We start from the raw sequence: 14,219 nt of genomic DNA on the forward strand, positions 1-14,219 counted from the left end.
TAGCACAGAGGTTTTTTTTTTTTTTTGGTTTTTTTTTACTGATGAAGGACATTCACACTGCACCAAAATAACTGTGTAATACAAAAAACAAATAAATGACAGAAAAGTCATTTTATCTACTATAAAAACGTATTTTCTTTTTTTCTTTTTCTTTCTTTACAATGGATACGCAGTAAGATAAAAAACAAACAAACAAAAAATTAAATATAAAATAGGACATTTTCTGTCAATGAATAATTTATTTCTGTTTTCATACCTGAACTTTTTTTGTAATTTTTAACATTTCTGTCAAACATTTTCTTACAGTTTATACCTGAACTTTCTTTCATTTACTACAACAGTATAGTATATGGCATAGAAAAACAGCTGTGCTGTTGTAACTGCACTTCTTTTTCTTATGTTAAGATGTCTTAGGGATTCAGTGTGTAGTTAAATGTCTTTACACAGACAGAAAGGAGAGTTTCACTGGTCCAGCCCACTTATGATCAAAGTGGGCTGCATATGGCCCATGACCCATATTGTGAGTTTGACATTACTGACACGTTATAGATCTTTCACTCTTGTTTGATTATTAAAAAAATGATTTTAAAGTGAGTTGTAGCAGCATTTTTTTCTATTTGCGTTTTCTTACTTTACTCTAAAACTTTAATATCAGACCTTAAAATATTGTTGTGTTTGCTCTTGTGCTTTTTGCTATAAGCTATGATTTTTAATTTCTCCTCAAATGTGGTAAATCAACCATAAATTACACAATAATATTTAACTCGTCTGAAACATGATGCATTTCTATAGTTGAAACTGCTCCACAGTCTTTTTCCATCCTGACCAGTTGTATCACTGGAGTGCCGTTTAAATACTGATGACGTTTTTCCACCTGTGTGACACTATATATAGAAAAAGAGGGTTGGTTATGTCATGGTGGTGTGTCATGCAGATAAGTCCCAGCCCAAAGGGACTTACAGTACAGCACATAGAGAAACAACCGCACTACACAAACCACAAATGTACAAAACATGAGTTTTACAAATAATATTTGCTACAAAACAAACAAAAAAAACCCAAAAACTGCGAAGCTCAAGTTTGATGTAAGTTACTAAAAGGTGAAGAGATTTAAAAGCATACTTGAAAACGCATTTTCTTATTTTTCTTAAAGGGGCAATGCAGTTTAACATATATGGAGCATGAGACAGATGTGCAGCACATAGTATATAGCTGTTGCCTATTTCCAACACGTTTCCCTTGTTGGGCTTTTACATTCACAATGCATAAACAAAATGACAACATTCAATTACGTAAAAGCACCTGTGTGACACTATACATATGAAGTTAACAGTGTAAAAACGAAGAGAGGGAGACTGAAAGAGAAATGAAAATGATTTCCAATGTATGGATGCTTGTATACAGTTTTTCTCTTCCTGGTGACCCTTAAGGCTGCTTTGTGCATAAATGTGAGGATGGGGATGTGTTTCTGGGTGAAATTGGACAGTATGTCTCCAAATTGTTGCTGTTACTTTGAGCGCATGCTGCTGATAACGCTTCTGCACATGAAACGCAAACCAAATGATTCATAAATCAAATATCAGAAATGTTTTGCTTTGATACATGCAGCGTGTACTTGAGCTGCTCGAGTCGCAGCGGGACTGACAGCCATCAGCAAAACTCCCATTAGTTACGCACACATGTAGCCTGTGCACATGTGTGTGCCTCTGATAACACAATCTACCCACTCCAAGCTGAAAGCTCCGCAGCACCATGGGTGTCAATGCAGGGGGGCAGCAGGCTGCGTGCGCGTGTCCCACGGCCGTTTACGTCATTAATGAGCACTTAGTCAAAAGGAGGGGTTTCAACATGTGCACAAAAACAGAGAAGACGCTCAGCGGCACGCCTACAAAGTTTTGGGTACATTTGAGAATTTAAATACCTCTTTGAAAAGAGGAGCTGCACATCAGCAGGTGTGGACCATGGAGGCAATGGACACAAGCATCTCCACCGAGGAGAAGAAGAGGCGCCTTGAACAAAAGTAAGTTCAACTGGGGTAATATTGCACACGAATATGTAAACTGCTGCTAATTGAAACACTTTTTAACCTAAAGATGAATTTCCACGATCAGAATTTCTAAGGTTTTACAATATATTTTTAAAAAAGAACACAAAAAGAAAAGAAAAGTCGTCAGTTTCAGCTCTTTCTTTGCATTTTTGCTGATCACAAGTTAATTACGTATTTTTACATCATAAGAATACTGTTGCTCATATAATAAGTTAGACAATGAATTGCAAAAAATAAATTTAAAAAATCCACTGGTATATTTCCACAACTTCCAGTGCTTTCTGACATTCTGACCTATTTCTCTATTCTGAAAGTTTGCACTCTAACCTACACAACTATTTGAATCATCAGCTTATTCAGCTGCTTCCTGTCAGTAAGTGCTCCTGCATCAGAAACACTCCCTTGCTGACAGCTTTTATTTTCTGTGTGGAACTCAGGAGAAACACATTCACAGAACAAGAGCTTACAGATTAATTATTTACAGCAACTCTATATGTATGAACTGTCAGGAAAGGTTGAGACTGGGCCATCCTGGTGCTGCAGACAGGCCTCCCTGCTCTGTGTGGTTAAAAGGTAGCATCTGGGGGCAAATGATGTAGAAAATACATGACAGACAAAAATACGTCATGATTATTTTTAATATGTTGTTCAAAATACACCATGTTAAGTATTTGGCAGTCATTTCAAACATCTGTGATGACATTGGTTTTGATAACATCTTTAGCCTCCACCCAGCACCACCCTGACTTGAGGGACTTCAAGGGTAGGATAGGTTCAAACTAAGTATGGAAGTCTCTGAATTTCTTTGGTGGAAAAGAGAAATTAAATCATAGCTTCACACACTAAATGACTTCTGCCCCTTGAAGATTCATTTAATCCACATCTCAGGGCAGACCTGATGTCAAAAAGCCAAGACGCAAACTGAACCTTAGGAAACCCATTCTGATAAATGAAAACATCAAATTGACCATAGTGCATAAAAAATGAATTTCTATGACTGTCTGCCTTCAGCTGTGTTTCTGTTTGATCACAGGGTGTTTGTCAACAGAAGCCTGACGCTGGAAAATATTAAATGCTATGGCTTCGACATGGACTACACGCTAGCAAGTAAGTAGAAGCAAAAAAAAAAGTTTAATCATCTTTATTTATTCTATTTGATATTGAGTTATCTGTACTTCTCCTTGCTTTCTGAGGAACATGACTGTGTCTAGCACAGAGAGTCATAGGATTATTATTTACCTACAAATCCTTAAGTTTGCAGTGTTGTGATGATGTCAGCTATACAATGTTTACATTTGATACACTTGGCCAAGAACAGTACAGTTTATGTATAACTGTATAATAACGTCATTTTTACTTTTACTTTAACTTGATTGTTTAATTTATGTTTACTGCACACTTTTAAAAATTGCCACCTATTTATCTATAGTACAATATATAGAGTGTATAATGGTCTAGATACCAACAGGATACCATGTATCCTACCAATAAAGTCATTATTACTTAACAAAGGATAAAACCCTTCCCTGAGCAGAATGAAGTATAAGGTACTTAATCTATATTTGTTCATTTTTAAACTATATTTTGCTTATCATACTTTTTACAGCATGTGTATAAAATATTAAATCACCCTGAAGATGCTACATGTTGTCTTCATTCATAATTTTGAACTCTCTGTGCTGAATTCTTCATTTTAGTTTCTGACTTTCCTTTCAAACAAGCTGCACAACAGTGGATGATTGTGTATTCATGCTTTTGCTGTGTGCATTTCTGCTTGCAGCGTATACGTCTCCTGACTACGAGAGCTTGGGCTTTGAGCAGATACGAGACAGGATGGTGTCCATTGGATACCCTCATGAGATTCTGCGCTACAAGTACGACCCCAGCTTCCCCACTCGGTTAGTTCCAAGTCGATTTACGCTACAATGAAGTAGCCAATCAATTCTTCTTATATTTTTTTTTTGTTCTTGTCTATTATTGATAAACCTTCTCCCCTTTTCTCCCCCTCAGTGGCTTAGTGGTTGACACTACATATGGGAACCTCCTGAAGGTGGACTCAAATGGAAATATATTAGTCTGCAGTCATGGCTTTCAGTTCCTCAAAGGGTAAAGTTGGAAACAAGTGAATACAGTAAAGAAAATGTTTGTATAATCTATTTTGTACTGTTTGGAATGATAGAGATCATCGAGGTGAGGACAGGCAGAGAGAAAGAGACAGAAACATAAAGACTAAAACCCAAGCAAGGCTGGGCCAGTTGAATTCAACACACACACACGCACACACACACACACGCACGCACGCACGCACGCACGCACGCACACATATATATATATATATATATATATATATATATATATATATATATATATATATATATATATATATATATATATATATATATAAACACCCAGCACGCCCCTGTATATATATTAGGGGTGCAACGATACTCGTATCGATATTGAACCGTTCGATACAGTGCTTTCGGTTCGGTACGCATATGTATCGAACAATACAAAATTTGTAATTTATTTTATCAACTTTCCTTCTGACGATGCTGTCTGTGTTGAGCGCTCAGTGAATCTGCGTTCGACTACTCCGCCTAGGGTCGACAGTGCAGCCTAGGCGGAGTAGTCGAACGCAGATTCACTGAGCGCTCAACACAGACAGCATCGTCAGAAGGAAGAGCGCAGGGCAAGCTAGCGAGACAGAAGTTAAGCTCTCCTTACATGGACCTCCCCCACCGTCATTCAGATCTGGCGTTTGGAATTATTTTGGTTTTCATGTGACGTATGACCCTGAAGGTAAGCGAGTCATGGACTAAAGTAAAACAGTATGTTGGATGTGCCATGCAATGCTCAATTACATGGGTGGGAACTAGTGTGTTAGCGCAGTTAGCTCGTTAACGTGTTGGCCGTCTAGCCCCATGCACGGGGCGATTGGCGGTAGCTCGTTAACGGAGATTTGCTGTGTTGTGGCGTTAAGGTCATTTCAACGAGATTAACCTGAAAGCACTAGTGGGAACACAACGAATATGACTGCACATTTACACCGACATCATCCTAGTGCAAAGACAAGTGGAAGCAGACAAAAAAAAGCAAGCATGCTACTAACTTTAGCCGAGTCATTTAGACAGCTGTTAGCACATGATTCTCCTTATGCTGCTGAGAATATAGCCCAGAAGAAGCGGATAGTATAGCTTTTATTTTGGAAAGAGACATTTCTCTGTAATAAACTCTCTTTTCCAAAGATGAGTGATTCCTCAATCAGATACAGGGCTTGCAATATCGCTAGCCTGACGTCCCGGAGCTAGCGATTTTTTTCAGTCGGGCTACCAAAATCTATCTCTGCCCTGCCCGTCGGGCTATTGTAGGAAAAATATATGTCAATGCTTTTGCATTCTTTCAGAAATGTAGCTGGGTAATTATGTCATTGGCATCGGTGAGCCACTGTCAATATGTGAAATATTGAAATCGCGTTTGAATTTGCGCTTGTTTTTTTGCTTTCACTTTGCAATCGTGCGAACTGTGTATAGAGAGCGACAGCACTGATCTGTGAGTGATGATAATTTGTGCACCAATTCCTCTGACATCGTCTTATTAATCGTTAGCTTACTATGCAAACATGACAAGTGAAATCTCCCGCAGCTTAAACATGTGAGAGGTTGATCGCGCAGAGAATCGCTGAGCTTATGTGAGTGAGTGTGTAAAAGCATTTCAGTTCTGCTGAGCCAAATAAGACAGGTCAGGGTGAAGAAGTGACAGCCAAAGAAAAGCTTACCACAAAACGGAGAAGTTATGACAAATCAGACTATAAGGCAAAAAGAAAGTGCAGCTTTATGGTTTCATGGACAAAATAATTTCTGTGGCTGCAATATGACGAGCTAAATAACCAGGGCTGCACATAAGTGGTCCGCAGGTGCGCATTCGCTGTCAAAATAAAAAACGCGCACAAGGGTTAGGGTTAAATTTAAAAACTGTACTTTTGAGTTAAAATATATATTTATAATTTTAATAAATGACAAATTAAAAAGGCATGAACATTTTTTTGTATCGAAAAAATATCGAACCGTGACACCAAAGTATCGAACCGAACCGAACCGTGAATTTTGTGTATCGTTGCACCCCTAATATATATATATATATATATATATATATATATATATATATATATATATTGATTGTTTATATATATATATATATATAAACAATCAAGATGTGATTAACTTATAAACTTTCAGCTTAAATTCAAAAATTACATTACAGTAATTTTTATACACAGTCCCCTATTTTCTGTGACAGAGGGCTCCCTGACAGTTTCATAGCCAGGTGAGGTCCTGGTCCAAGTGCATAACTATATTTGAAACTCTCAACAGGAGGTACAAAGAGCTGTCAGTGCAAGTGAAGAAGGCCATCATCAGACTGAAAATCCCAAATAAACTTCAGGGAAGAAACGTAGCACTTGGTGACATCCATTCTTCTAGACTTTTAGACTTCAGACAGTTACTGACTGCAAAGGATTTTTATTGAAGTATTATAAGCAATTCTTATATATAAAGTAATTTTGGTTTGTTCAATTGCTGTTGAGCCTCTGAAAACAGGGGAATGTGTATGAACATGGCTGTAATTCCATAAACTTGTTTTAAAAAAAATCAAGTCAGCATAAAATTGTTAGATATAGACACAATGTCAACAAACAGTTATCAACATCAGCGGTCTCACTTGTGTAATTAAGTCCCACCTTTTTGTTGTTGTTATAAAAAAAGCAACATCAGGTTTCCTTTTAAATATGAAAATGAGATATTACCTCACTGAATAAACACTGGTTTGCATTGATATCCAACAGACAAGGAAGAAAAAAAAATCTCAAAATTGAGTAGTTTTGTTTTGGCCTTTATATTGTCTCACTGAAATGGCTGTCAACTTCTTCTTTTTTGCTTGTAAATCGCAGCAGTCAGTACAAGCAAGTGAGTTCAAAGCTAAGAATTTACACAAACTAGATGTAAATTCACGCACGTTTGCAAAAATGTTTTTGTTTCTCTGCAGCCAGTCAGTGCATCTGGGTTGTTAACATTGATCCGTGTTATCATTTTGTGCCACAGTGAAGACATTCACAAATATTACCCGAACATGTTCATCCAGAGAGACGACACTGATCGCTTTTACATCCTGAACACTCTCTTCAATCTTTCAGGTATAAAATCCTGCACTCTGCTATACTTTGTGTAAATTTTGTTTAGCGTCTTTGCTTTTCTACAATTTTTCAAATTTTCCTATGCATTCTAAACAATTTACGATTTATATGCACCCTGCAGAGACTTATCTCTATGCCTGCCTGGTTGACTTCTTTACTGGATGTACCAGATACACAAAGTAAGTCACATATTTTATCCATATTATATTAAACTATCATCCCACCAAGACTTGGAGAAATATTCACTGTTGAATAAACTCTTTGTCCCTTCCATACCTGTGTTAAACTCTTCCAGCCTCCTGAAAGGTTTCCAGCACGGTGACTTGCTAATGTCGTACAGAAGCATGTTCCAGGATGTTCGAGATGCCGTGGACTACACTCATGATACGGTGAGTTCACAAAACCCGCCAAAGTGCAACGTTAAACACAAAGAAAATGTGTGGACTTCTCAAAATTACAAAATGTTCAAACTGTTTTTTAGGGATCCTTGAAAGAATTAACTACCAAGAATTTGGAGAAATACGTTGTCAGAGATGTGAGTAAACTGAAAAGATTATCAGTCTGAGTTTATGTTAGCAGACTGAAACACTGAAAGTATAAATGTTTACAGCCAAACCTCCCTGTGCTCCTCACCCGGATCAAAGAGGTGGCCAAGGTTTTCCTCGCCACTAACAGTGACTACTACTACACCGAGGTGAGTGTGCCATGACTAAAACCTTCCAACTACAAAGGAAAATCAATGCCCCCATCGTCAGCTACACCTTGCTATTACTAGGTTGGACCCCTTTTTCCTTCAGAATTGCCTCAATTCTTTGTGGCATATATTCAACAAGGCCCTTCCTCGGAGAACAAATTCTGAGTCTGAATGTTGAAGCCAAAAGTTTGAGATACTGTTTCCTTTATGGCTCAAAGTAGTCTGGCTTCTCTGGGTTCTGGCACAGCTAAACGCACTGAGTTGCTGCCATGTGATTGGTTGATTAGATATTTGCATTAACAAGCAGTTGAATAGGTAGACCTAATGAAGCGGCCTGTTAATGTTTATGAGATCATTGTAAATGATCATTCTGCCTTTTAAATCATTCTAACTGTATATTTTACACTTTACCTTCTTCATCAAGGTCATCATGACATACCTGCTGGAAAGTAATGTGAAGGTAAGGCATCTTCAACTGTGGTTGGACTTTCTGTCCTCTAAAGAGAATCATGAGAATGACATTTAAAAAAAAAATTTTTTTCCTTCCAGCCTGGAAGCCCCAGAAAGAGCTGGCGCTCGTATTTCGACCTTGTCGTTGTGGACACCAAAAAGCCGCTGTTCTTTGCAGAGGGGACTGTGCTGAGACAAGTGGACACGGTGTGAAAGAGTGTTTGAAGAGTTGCATCACAATGTTGAGCATCAACAGTTTCCAGTAATCTGTTTCCTTTTTATACACAGAACACAGGAAAGCTTCGCATCGGGACATACACCGGTGACCTCCAGCATGGAACAGTCTACTCAGGAGGTGAGACAGCACTGAGTTTTCCTTCGACTATTTTGTCCTTATTAGTAACGTTCAATTCTGTTCAGTTCAGCTGCTTAACTTGTGTTTTCTGGTTACAGGATCCTCAGACATTGTTTGTGATCTGCTGGGCGTCATAGGCAAGGACATCCTCTATGTCGGAGATCACATCTTTGGCGACATCCTGAAGTCTAAGAAGAGACAGGGCTGGAAGACTTTCCTGGTCGTTCCTGAGCTCACCAAAGAGCTGCAAGTGTGGGAGGAAAGGAAAAGTAAGAACAATGATCCACTCGTTGTGTGCTGTTTTACTGTTGTGTCATGGTTTTGATGCAATACTTGGTTTTTCAGATATCTTTGAGGAGCTCAAGTGTCTTGATCTCTACTTAGCTGAACTTAACAAGTGAGTCTATTTTTTGTTTCGGTATATTTCCTGTAGATATGTTTAGATTTGAAAGGCACTCAGATCTGCAGTTTTTAGATCGGTGAGCTTTACCATTACTATAATTTAAAATAGTTAAACCCAATGAAATAATCAACATGTTCTCATAAGGTGCAGGGTTCTATATGTGGCTAGCAGGTGGAGCACAAGCACCCACAAGCCCCAGTTTTGGAAAAAAAAAAATCCCATCTTGTGTCATGTATAGATGGGATAGACTAACATTTTATTCAGTAACCATATGTAAGATTTTAAATGTTTTATTAATTCATGCATTTTTACTGGAAATTAAACAAGTTTGTTGATGTTTTGCAGCTCTTGAGATTCCAAACGAGAGAACTCTTCGCTGCGTATTTACTCACTAACACTAATGCTGATAAGACTTGCATTTGATTTTTCATTTCCTACATGTGACACAGTTAGATAAAGTGACATAGCACGTGTTCATTTTTCTATATGTGTCTTTTGAAGGCACCCAGACACCACCAGTCAAGAATATCGTGACATCGGTTCCATTCATATGAGAATGAAGGTGAGCTCTGCACACCACAACACAGTATTTTAAACATTTCCACACCTTAGTTGTGGATGCGCGTAAAGTTCAATGCATTCGTACAACCTACACTGTACCTTCAGCTGGTATTAGAAATGCTTTTTTGGATTCAAATTCTGCCTCATTCTCTGTATGTTGAAAGCTCAAAGTCCTGCATGGGAGCTAAATTATCACCACCATGAAATAAATATGTCTCATATGTCCTGAGATATACCTGGAATACGTTTTATGTCATTTTAAATGCATAAATGCACTTCTAAAATTTACCACTACGATAGCAATGCTTCACTATTGTAGCAGAAGAAAACCCAAATGTGTCTGTGCAGCATAACTGTCGTTCAGCACCATTACAGTTCACTTCACCACTTTGACAGTGTTTCTATTCCTTCGCTCTACATATGGTTAAAACTACACTTTTTAAAGTATTGAGTAACTTTCCACAGTCACCAAGTTGCAGCACTAGTTGGCACAAGTCACCCATAGTGTTAAGGTTCACAGAATAAGTGTATTTTTTAATAGTAAATACAGGTGTTGGCATGTTAACAGTACGGAAGACATAAAATTGCCTTCGATGTTGAAATCATGTGCTGATTTGTATTTTATGGAAACTGTTCGGAGTCTGTTTACAATCCCCGATTACACTGACACGCCCAGTACCATAGACTGTATGAAAAAGATGGAACAGAGTCCACCAAAGGCTGTTCAAAAGTGGTAGCGAGGAGCAAAAGGTGAGTTTGGCTACAAAAAAACCTGAGGATGTAACTCATTCGTGTGTCATACTGAAGGATACCCAATCTTTCCATAAACCAGACCATAATCAACTTTTCAGTATGACTTAAAACTTATAACCATGAGTGTTAACAATAAAAGTGTTTGCTGAGGTCATAAATCAAGTGAACAGGGAGTCATGTTACAATAGACTTTTATACATTCTGACTTGTAGCCAGCTGGTGGTGATGCCCCCTGCTGGCCTTTGGAAAAAATACAGGTTTAAGGCACCTCAAAATATGCTTTAGTTTTCAGACCCTGAGGTTGTGTCTAGCTTTCATATACAGTCTACTGCTAAAAGGACAGAATAAAAGAAAACAGTACAAAAAAGTTTATGGTTAAAATGAAGCTGTTTTTGAACAAGAAATCATCCCTGAATGAGCAAGAATGAACATGCTCCTGGAATGTGTCTCTCATGCCAGAGACTTGAACTGTACACTGACACATTTCCTCTGTGGAAATTTACCATCCATGGACACTCATGGTGCAACATGATTTCCAACACAACAGCAACTGCACTCTGCTATGAAAACTGTAGAAGGACAGTAACACTAATGACCGAGTAACAGATAATATCTGTGGTCTCCAAGACTGCAGGGAAACCTCTGCACGCTCCTGAGCGTAACACGAATCTCCTTAAAACAACACGTCAGAGGTAGATTATGACTTTTGACTCCCTCTGTCTATAAGAAGTCTATTCCCAAAAAAGTAAACTTTCTTAGAATTAAATTGGACTAAGCAGGAAGTCAGATTGGTATATTTTCACTCATCAACATTTAAAATGTTCGATGTGATGTGTGCCATTAAGCCACTGCATTGTTTATTTTATACTTGCAGTTGCTGACCTACAGGATGGACATGTCATATGGCCAGATGGGCAGCCTCCTGCGCAGCGGCTCCAGGCAGACGCTGTTCGCCAGCCAGCTCATGCGCTATGCAGATCTGTACTCTTCCTCCTGCCTGAATCTGATGCATTACCCCGTCAATTACCTCTTCATGGCTCCTCCAGTCCTGGTCAGCCCTCCTCTTTGGTCAAACATCACAGAAAGGAGATGTTTGTCTCTTTCATCATTTATCCTGAGAGTCTTTTTTTTTCTCTCTCAGATGCCCCACGAGGTTGTTTCTGAGGCATCTCCAGACTTTGTGTCATCGCCGCTTACTCTCAACAGCTATCCTCTCACAAACAAAAACTGAGGTAACAGATCTTTATGATAAACTGTATTTCTTCTCTACATTTGTTCATGTTAAAAAGTTCACAAGTAGTTCATTTGTTTCTTCCATTGCAGTGACGGCAGAGTCAGACTCAGGGATGAAGAAGCTACAGAGTAATGTGCATCTTCTTGTCATTAACATTTCACACACTGAAGACGGCTGCTTGTACCCGTGCACACATGAAGGGTTTATTGTAAACCTAAGGTGCACACACTAGCACGAAATTAACTTACTGCTCCACATGCACGCTGACAGTTTAGGATTTCAAACAGAAACAGACTCAGTGTTTTTACTTCTAGTTTTAAAGGTTATGTAATGGTTTATTTATTTTTTTTTAAATGTTCAAAAAAAGGAGCTTTACTCCATAATCTGTTGAATTGGTTCAATAAAACATTCATAAAATCCGTTTTTATTGTTCTCAATGAAGTAAAGCTCCTAAATAAGCATATAAATCAGTTTTGTCTAAGAGAGATAAATAATATTCAGAATTTTTTTTGTAGTTGTTGCAATCACAGTTTTTAGATGTGATTTTTCACACAAAAATATAAGTATTATTATTTTAAAGCTCAGCAACAGATCGTTTAAACTAGGAGGCAAAATCTTAAAAATATAGCAATATAGCATACTTTAGGAAAAATAACGTGTAGTTAAAGATTTTACTTTCTGCATTAAAGTTTTTGTCCAGTGGGTGGCGCCTGATCACCTCTGCAGCCCACCTGAGGATTGATTCCTGTGTGGTTGAATGAGTTTATTTTTATACCCACAACAAACATATTGAATAGTTTTATCTCCTTAAACAAATATTTAATCTTCCAAAAAGCTCTCATCACTTTTATACCAGAAACATTTATCTCACAGCTGTTGCAGAAGCTCGTCTTGATCGTTAAACTTAAATAAGTTACATTTATTTTGAATACATGAAAGCAGAAGCAGATGTTAATATCAGGAGCCTCCATCTGGGTATTCATTCATCATGGAGAGCACCAACATAAACAGATGTGACGCAATCCATGAGCAAACACCTAAACACACTCACAAATATGTGTGGCTCTGCAGGACACAGGGCACCTGGACATTTAGCATTTGTTCTCCTTCTGTATCTCAGGAACACACACGCACACACACACACACTTTCTCTCCGTTGTTACTGTAGGATTTCCGCGCTCATGTGTGATTGTGGAGGAATTTTCTATCAGAGTGTCACGATGGTGAAAATGGTGAAATCCTTTACCATCAGTGACGCTTCACTCTGGAGCCAAACTTCAGCTTCACAGTGATGTGCTGATCGTGTTATTTTATTTTATTTATTAACTACTTAGAGCATTAGTAAAGATGATGTGTGTGAAGAGATTAAATGTGAATCTAACTTAATCTAAAGTCATCATTGTTTTAAAAATATTTCAAACTTTCAGCTGCTTTAAGATTAACACAGATGAACTCTTTTGCGTTTTTTCGCTGCTTGCTTCAGATTGTTTTCAGATAAGCCACGAGAGGTAAATCCAATGCTCAGTTTTCAATCCCTCCTCCTCCTCCTTGTCAAAACAGGCACATAAACATTTCCTTGATGATTTCACTTCTTGTATCGGGGCTATTTTGGTTTATTTGGATTTCTGCCTGCCCATTGTCTGTTGGTCACCCGTGTTTATTGTTGCTGTTTCTTGAGTCATTGTGTTCGCTTTGCCCTGTTGTATTTTCTCACCTGCACAAATCAGCTGATCGCTTCTGTTTAATCTGCTTTTGAATGAATGCATTTTGTGAGAATAACCCACACTCGGCGTCCGCTGCTATTTGATGTTCAGTGAAACTAAAGCAGGCTCTGATGATCAGTTTGTTGCTGTGGTAAATTTTCATTTCATCATTAATCATTTATCACATCAGCATAACGAGCATTTTGTGATTGTGTCAAATTCACTAGTTGCCTCTGCACTACAGCGCCTGTCCTTTGGATGGCATTAAACTGCCTCTCTGCAGCAGGGATGAATCTTTGAAGAGGGTTAAATGATGGGCACGGTCAGCACATCAGCAGAGAGGCTGTGCATCTTCATTTATCTCTCAGCAAAGAAAAGAGCCGAGAGAAACGACAAGTTTTGCTTTTCTTTTCAAATGTACCAGCTCCCATTTTTAATATGAAAATAAAGCATTGCTTCCTGTTTCAAATATTTTGAAAGTTGCTGAAATACAAAAGAGATTATATAAAATAGGAAACTTGTTCCCTGCCAAAAATACAATAATTTCCTTTTTAGACTTGTCCAAAAATCAGACTAACATACAAATCTACCCTACGCATCACACAATAGCCACCACACCGCTCTCTGATGGGAGAACTGTAAATCACAACTGTTTGTCTTTAAAATAATTTAGCGTCTGATCACTCCTTTAATAGCCTAACTGCTTAAACAGAGGAGGAAGAGGAGTGCCATCAGGATCCAAAATAGGGCCGTGACATTAATAGTTTCACACCAGCATTATTTTTGGCAAACAAAATTCACAGCAATGATTTTTATCATGATATTAAA

The 14,219-nt window shown here is 38.1% G+C and overlaps 1 protein-coding gene across 1 annotated transcript; it reads left to right on the plus strand.

Moving 5' to 3' along the window:
* Positions 1-1,842: 1,842 nt before the first annotated feature.
* Positions 1,843-13,860, plus strand: nt5c2l1 (5'-nucleotidase, cytosolic II, like 1). Its single transcript, XM_026173988.1, has 18 exons — positions 1,843-2,020; positions 3,081-3,154; positions 3,828-3,945; positions 4,058-4,153; positions 7,147-7,238; positions 7,360-7,417; positions 7,534-7,627; positions 7,720-7,773; positions 7,849-7,932; positions 8,357-8,392; positions 8,482-8,589; positions 8,671-8,737; positions 8,836-9,006; positions 9,083-9,134; positions 9,642-9,702; positions 11,329-11,505; positions 11,596-11,686; positions 11,778-13,860. The coding sequence occupies exons 1-17, from the start codon at positions 1,962-1,964 to the stop codon at positions 11,683-11,685; spliced, it is 1,491 nt and encodes a 496-aa protein (XP_026029773.1). The 5' UTR covers positions 1,843-1,961; the 3' UTR covers position 11,686; positions 11,778-13,860.
* Positions 13,861-14,219: the final 359 nt, after the last annotated feature.

The sequence above is a fragment of the Astatotilapia calliptera genome, chromosome 7, assembly GCF_900246225.1.
Source record: "Astatotilapia calliptera chromosome 7, fAstCal1.2, whole genome shotgun sequence".
NCBI classification, from domain to species: Eukaryota; Metazoa; Chordata; class Actinopteri; order Cichliformes; family Cichlidae; genus Astatotilapia; species Astatotilapia calliptera.

Excerpts from the sequence above, each read along its gene's own strand:
- nt5c2l1 (XM_026173988.1), top strand. The coding sequence starts at position 1,962 with ATGGAGGCAATGGACACAAGCATCTCCACCGAGGAGAAGAAGAGGCGC. Across the intron at positions 3,946-4,057 it reads GACCCCAGCTTCCCCACTCG|TGGCTTAGTGGTTGACACTA; the intron begins GTTAGTTCCAAG and ends TCTCCCCCTCAG. Across the intron at positions 9,703-11,328 it reads CCATTCATATGAGAATGAAG|TTGCTGACCTACAGGATGGA; the intron begins GTGAGCTCTGCA and ends TTATACTTGCAG.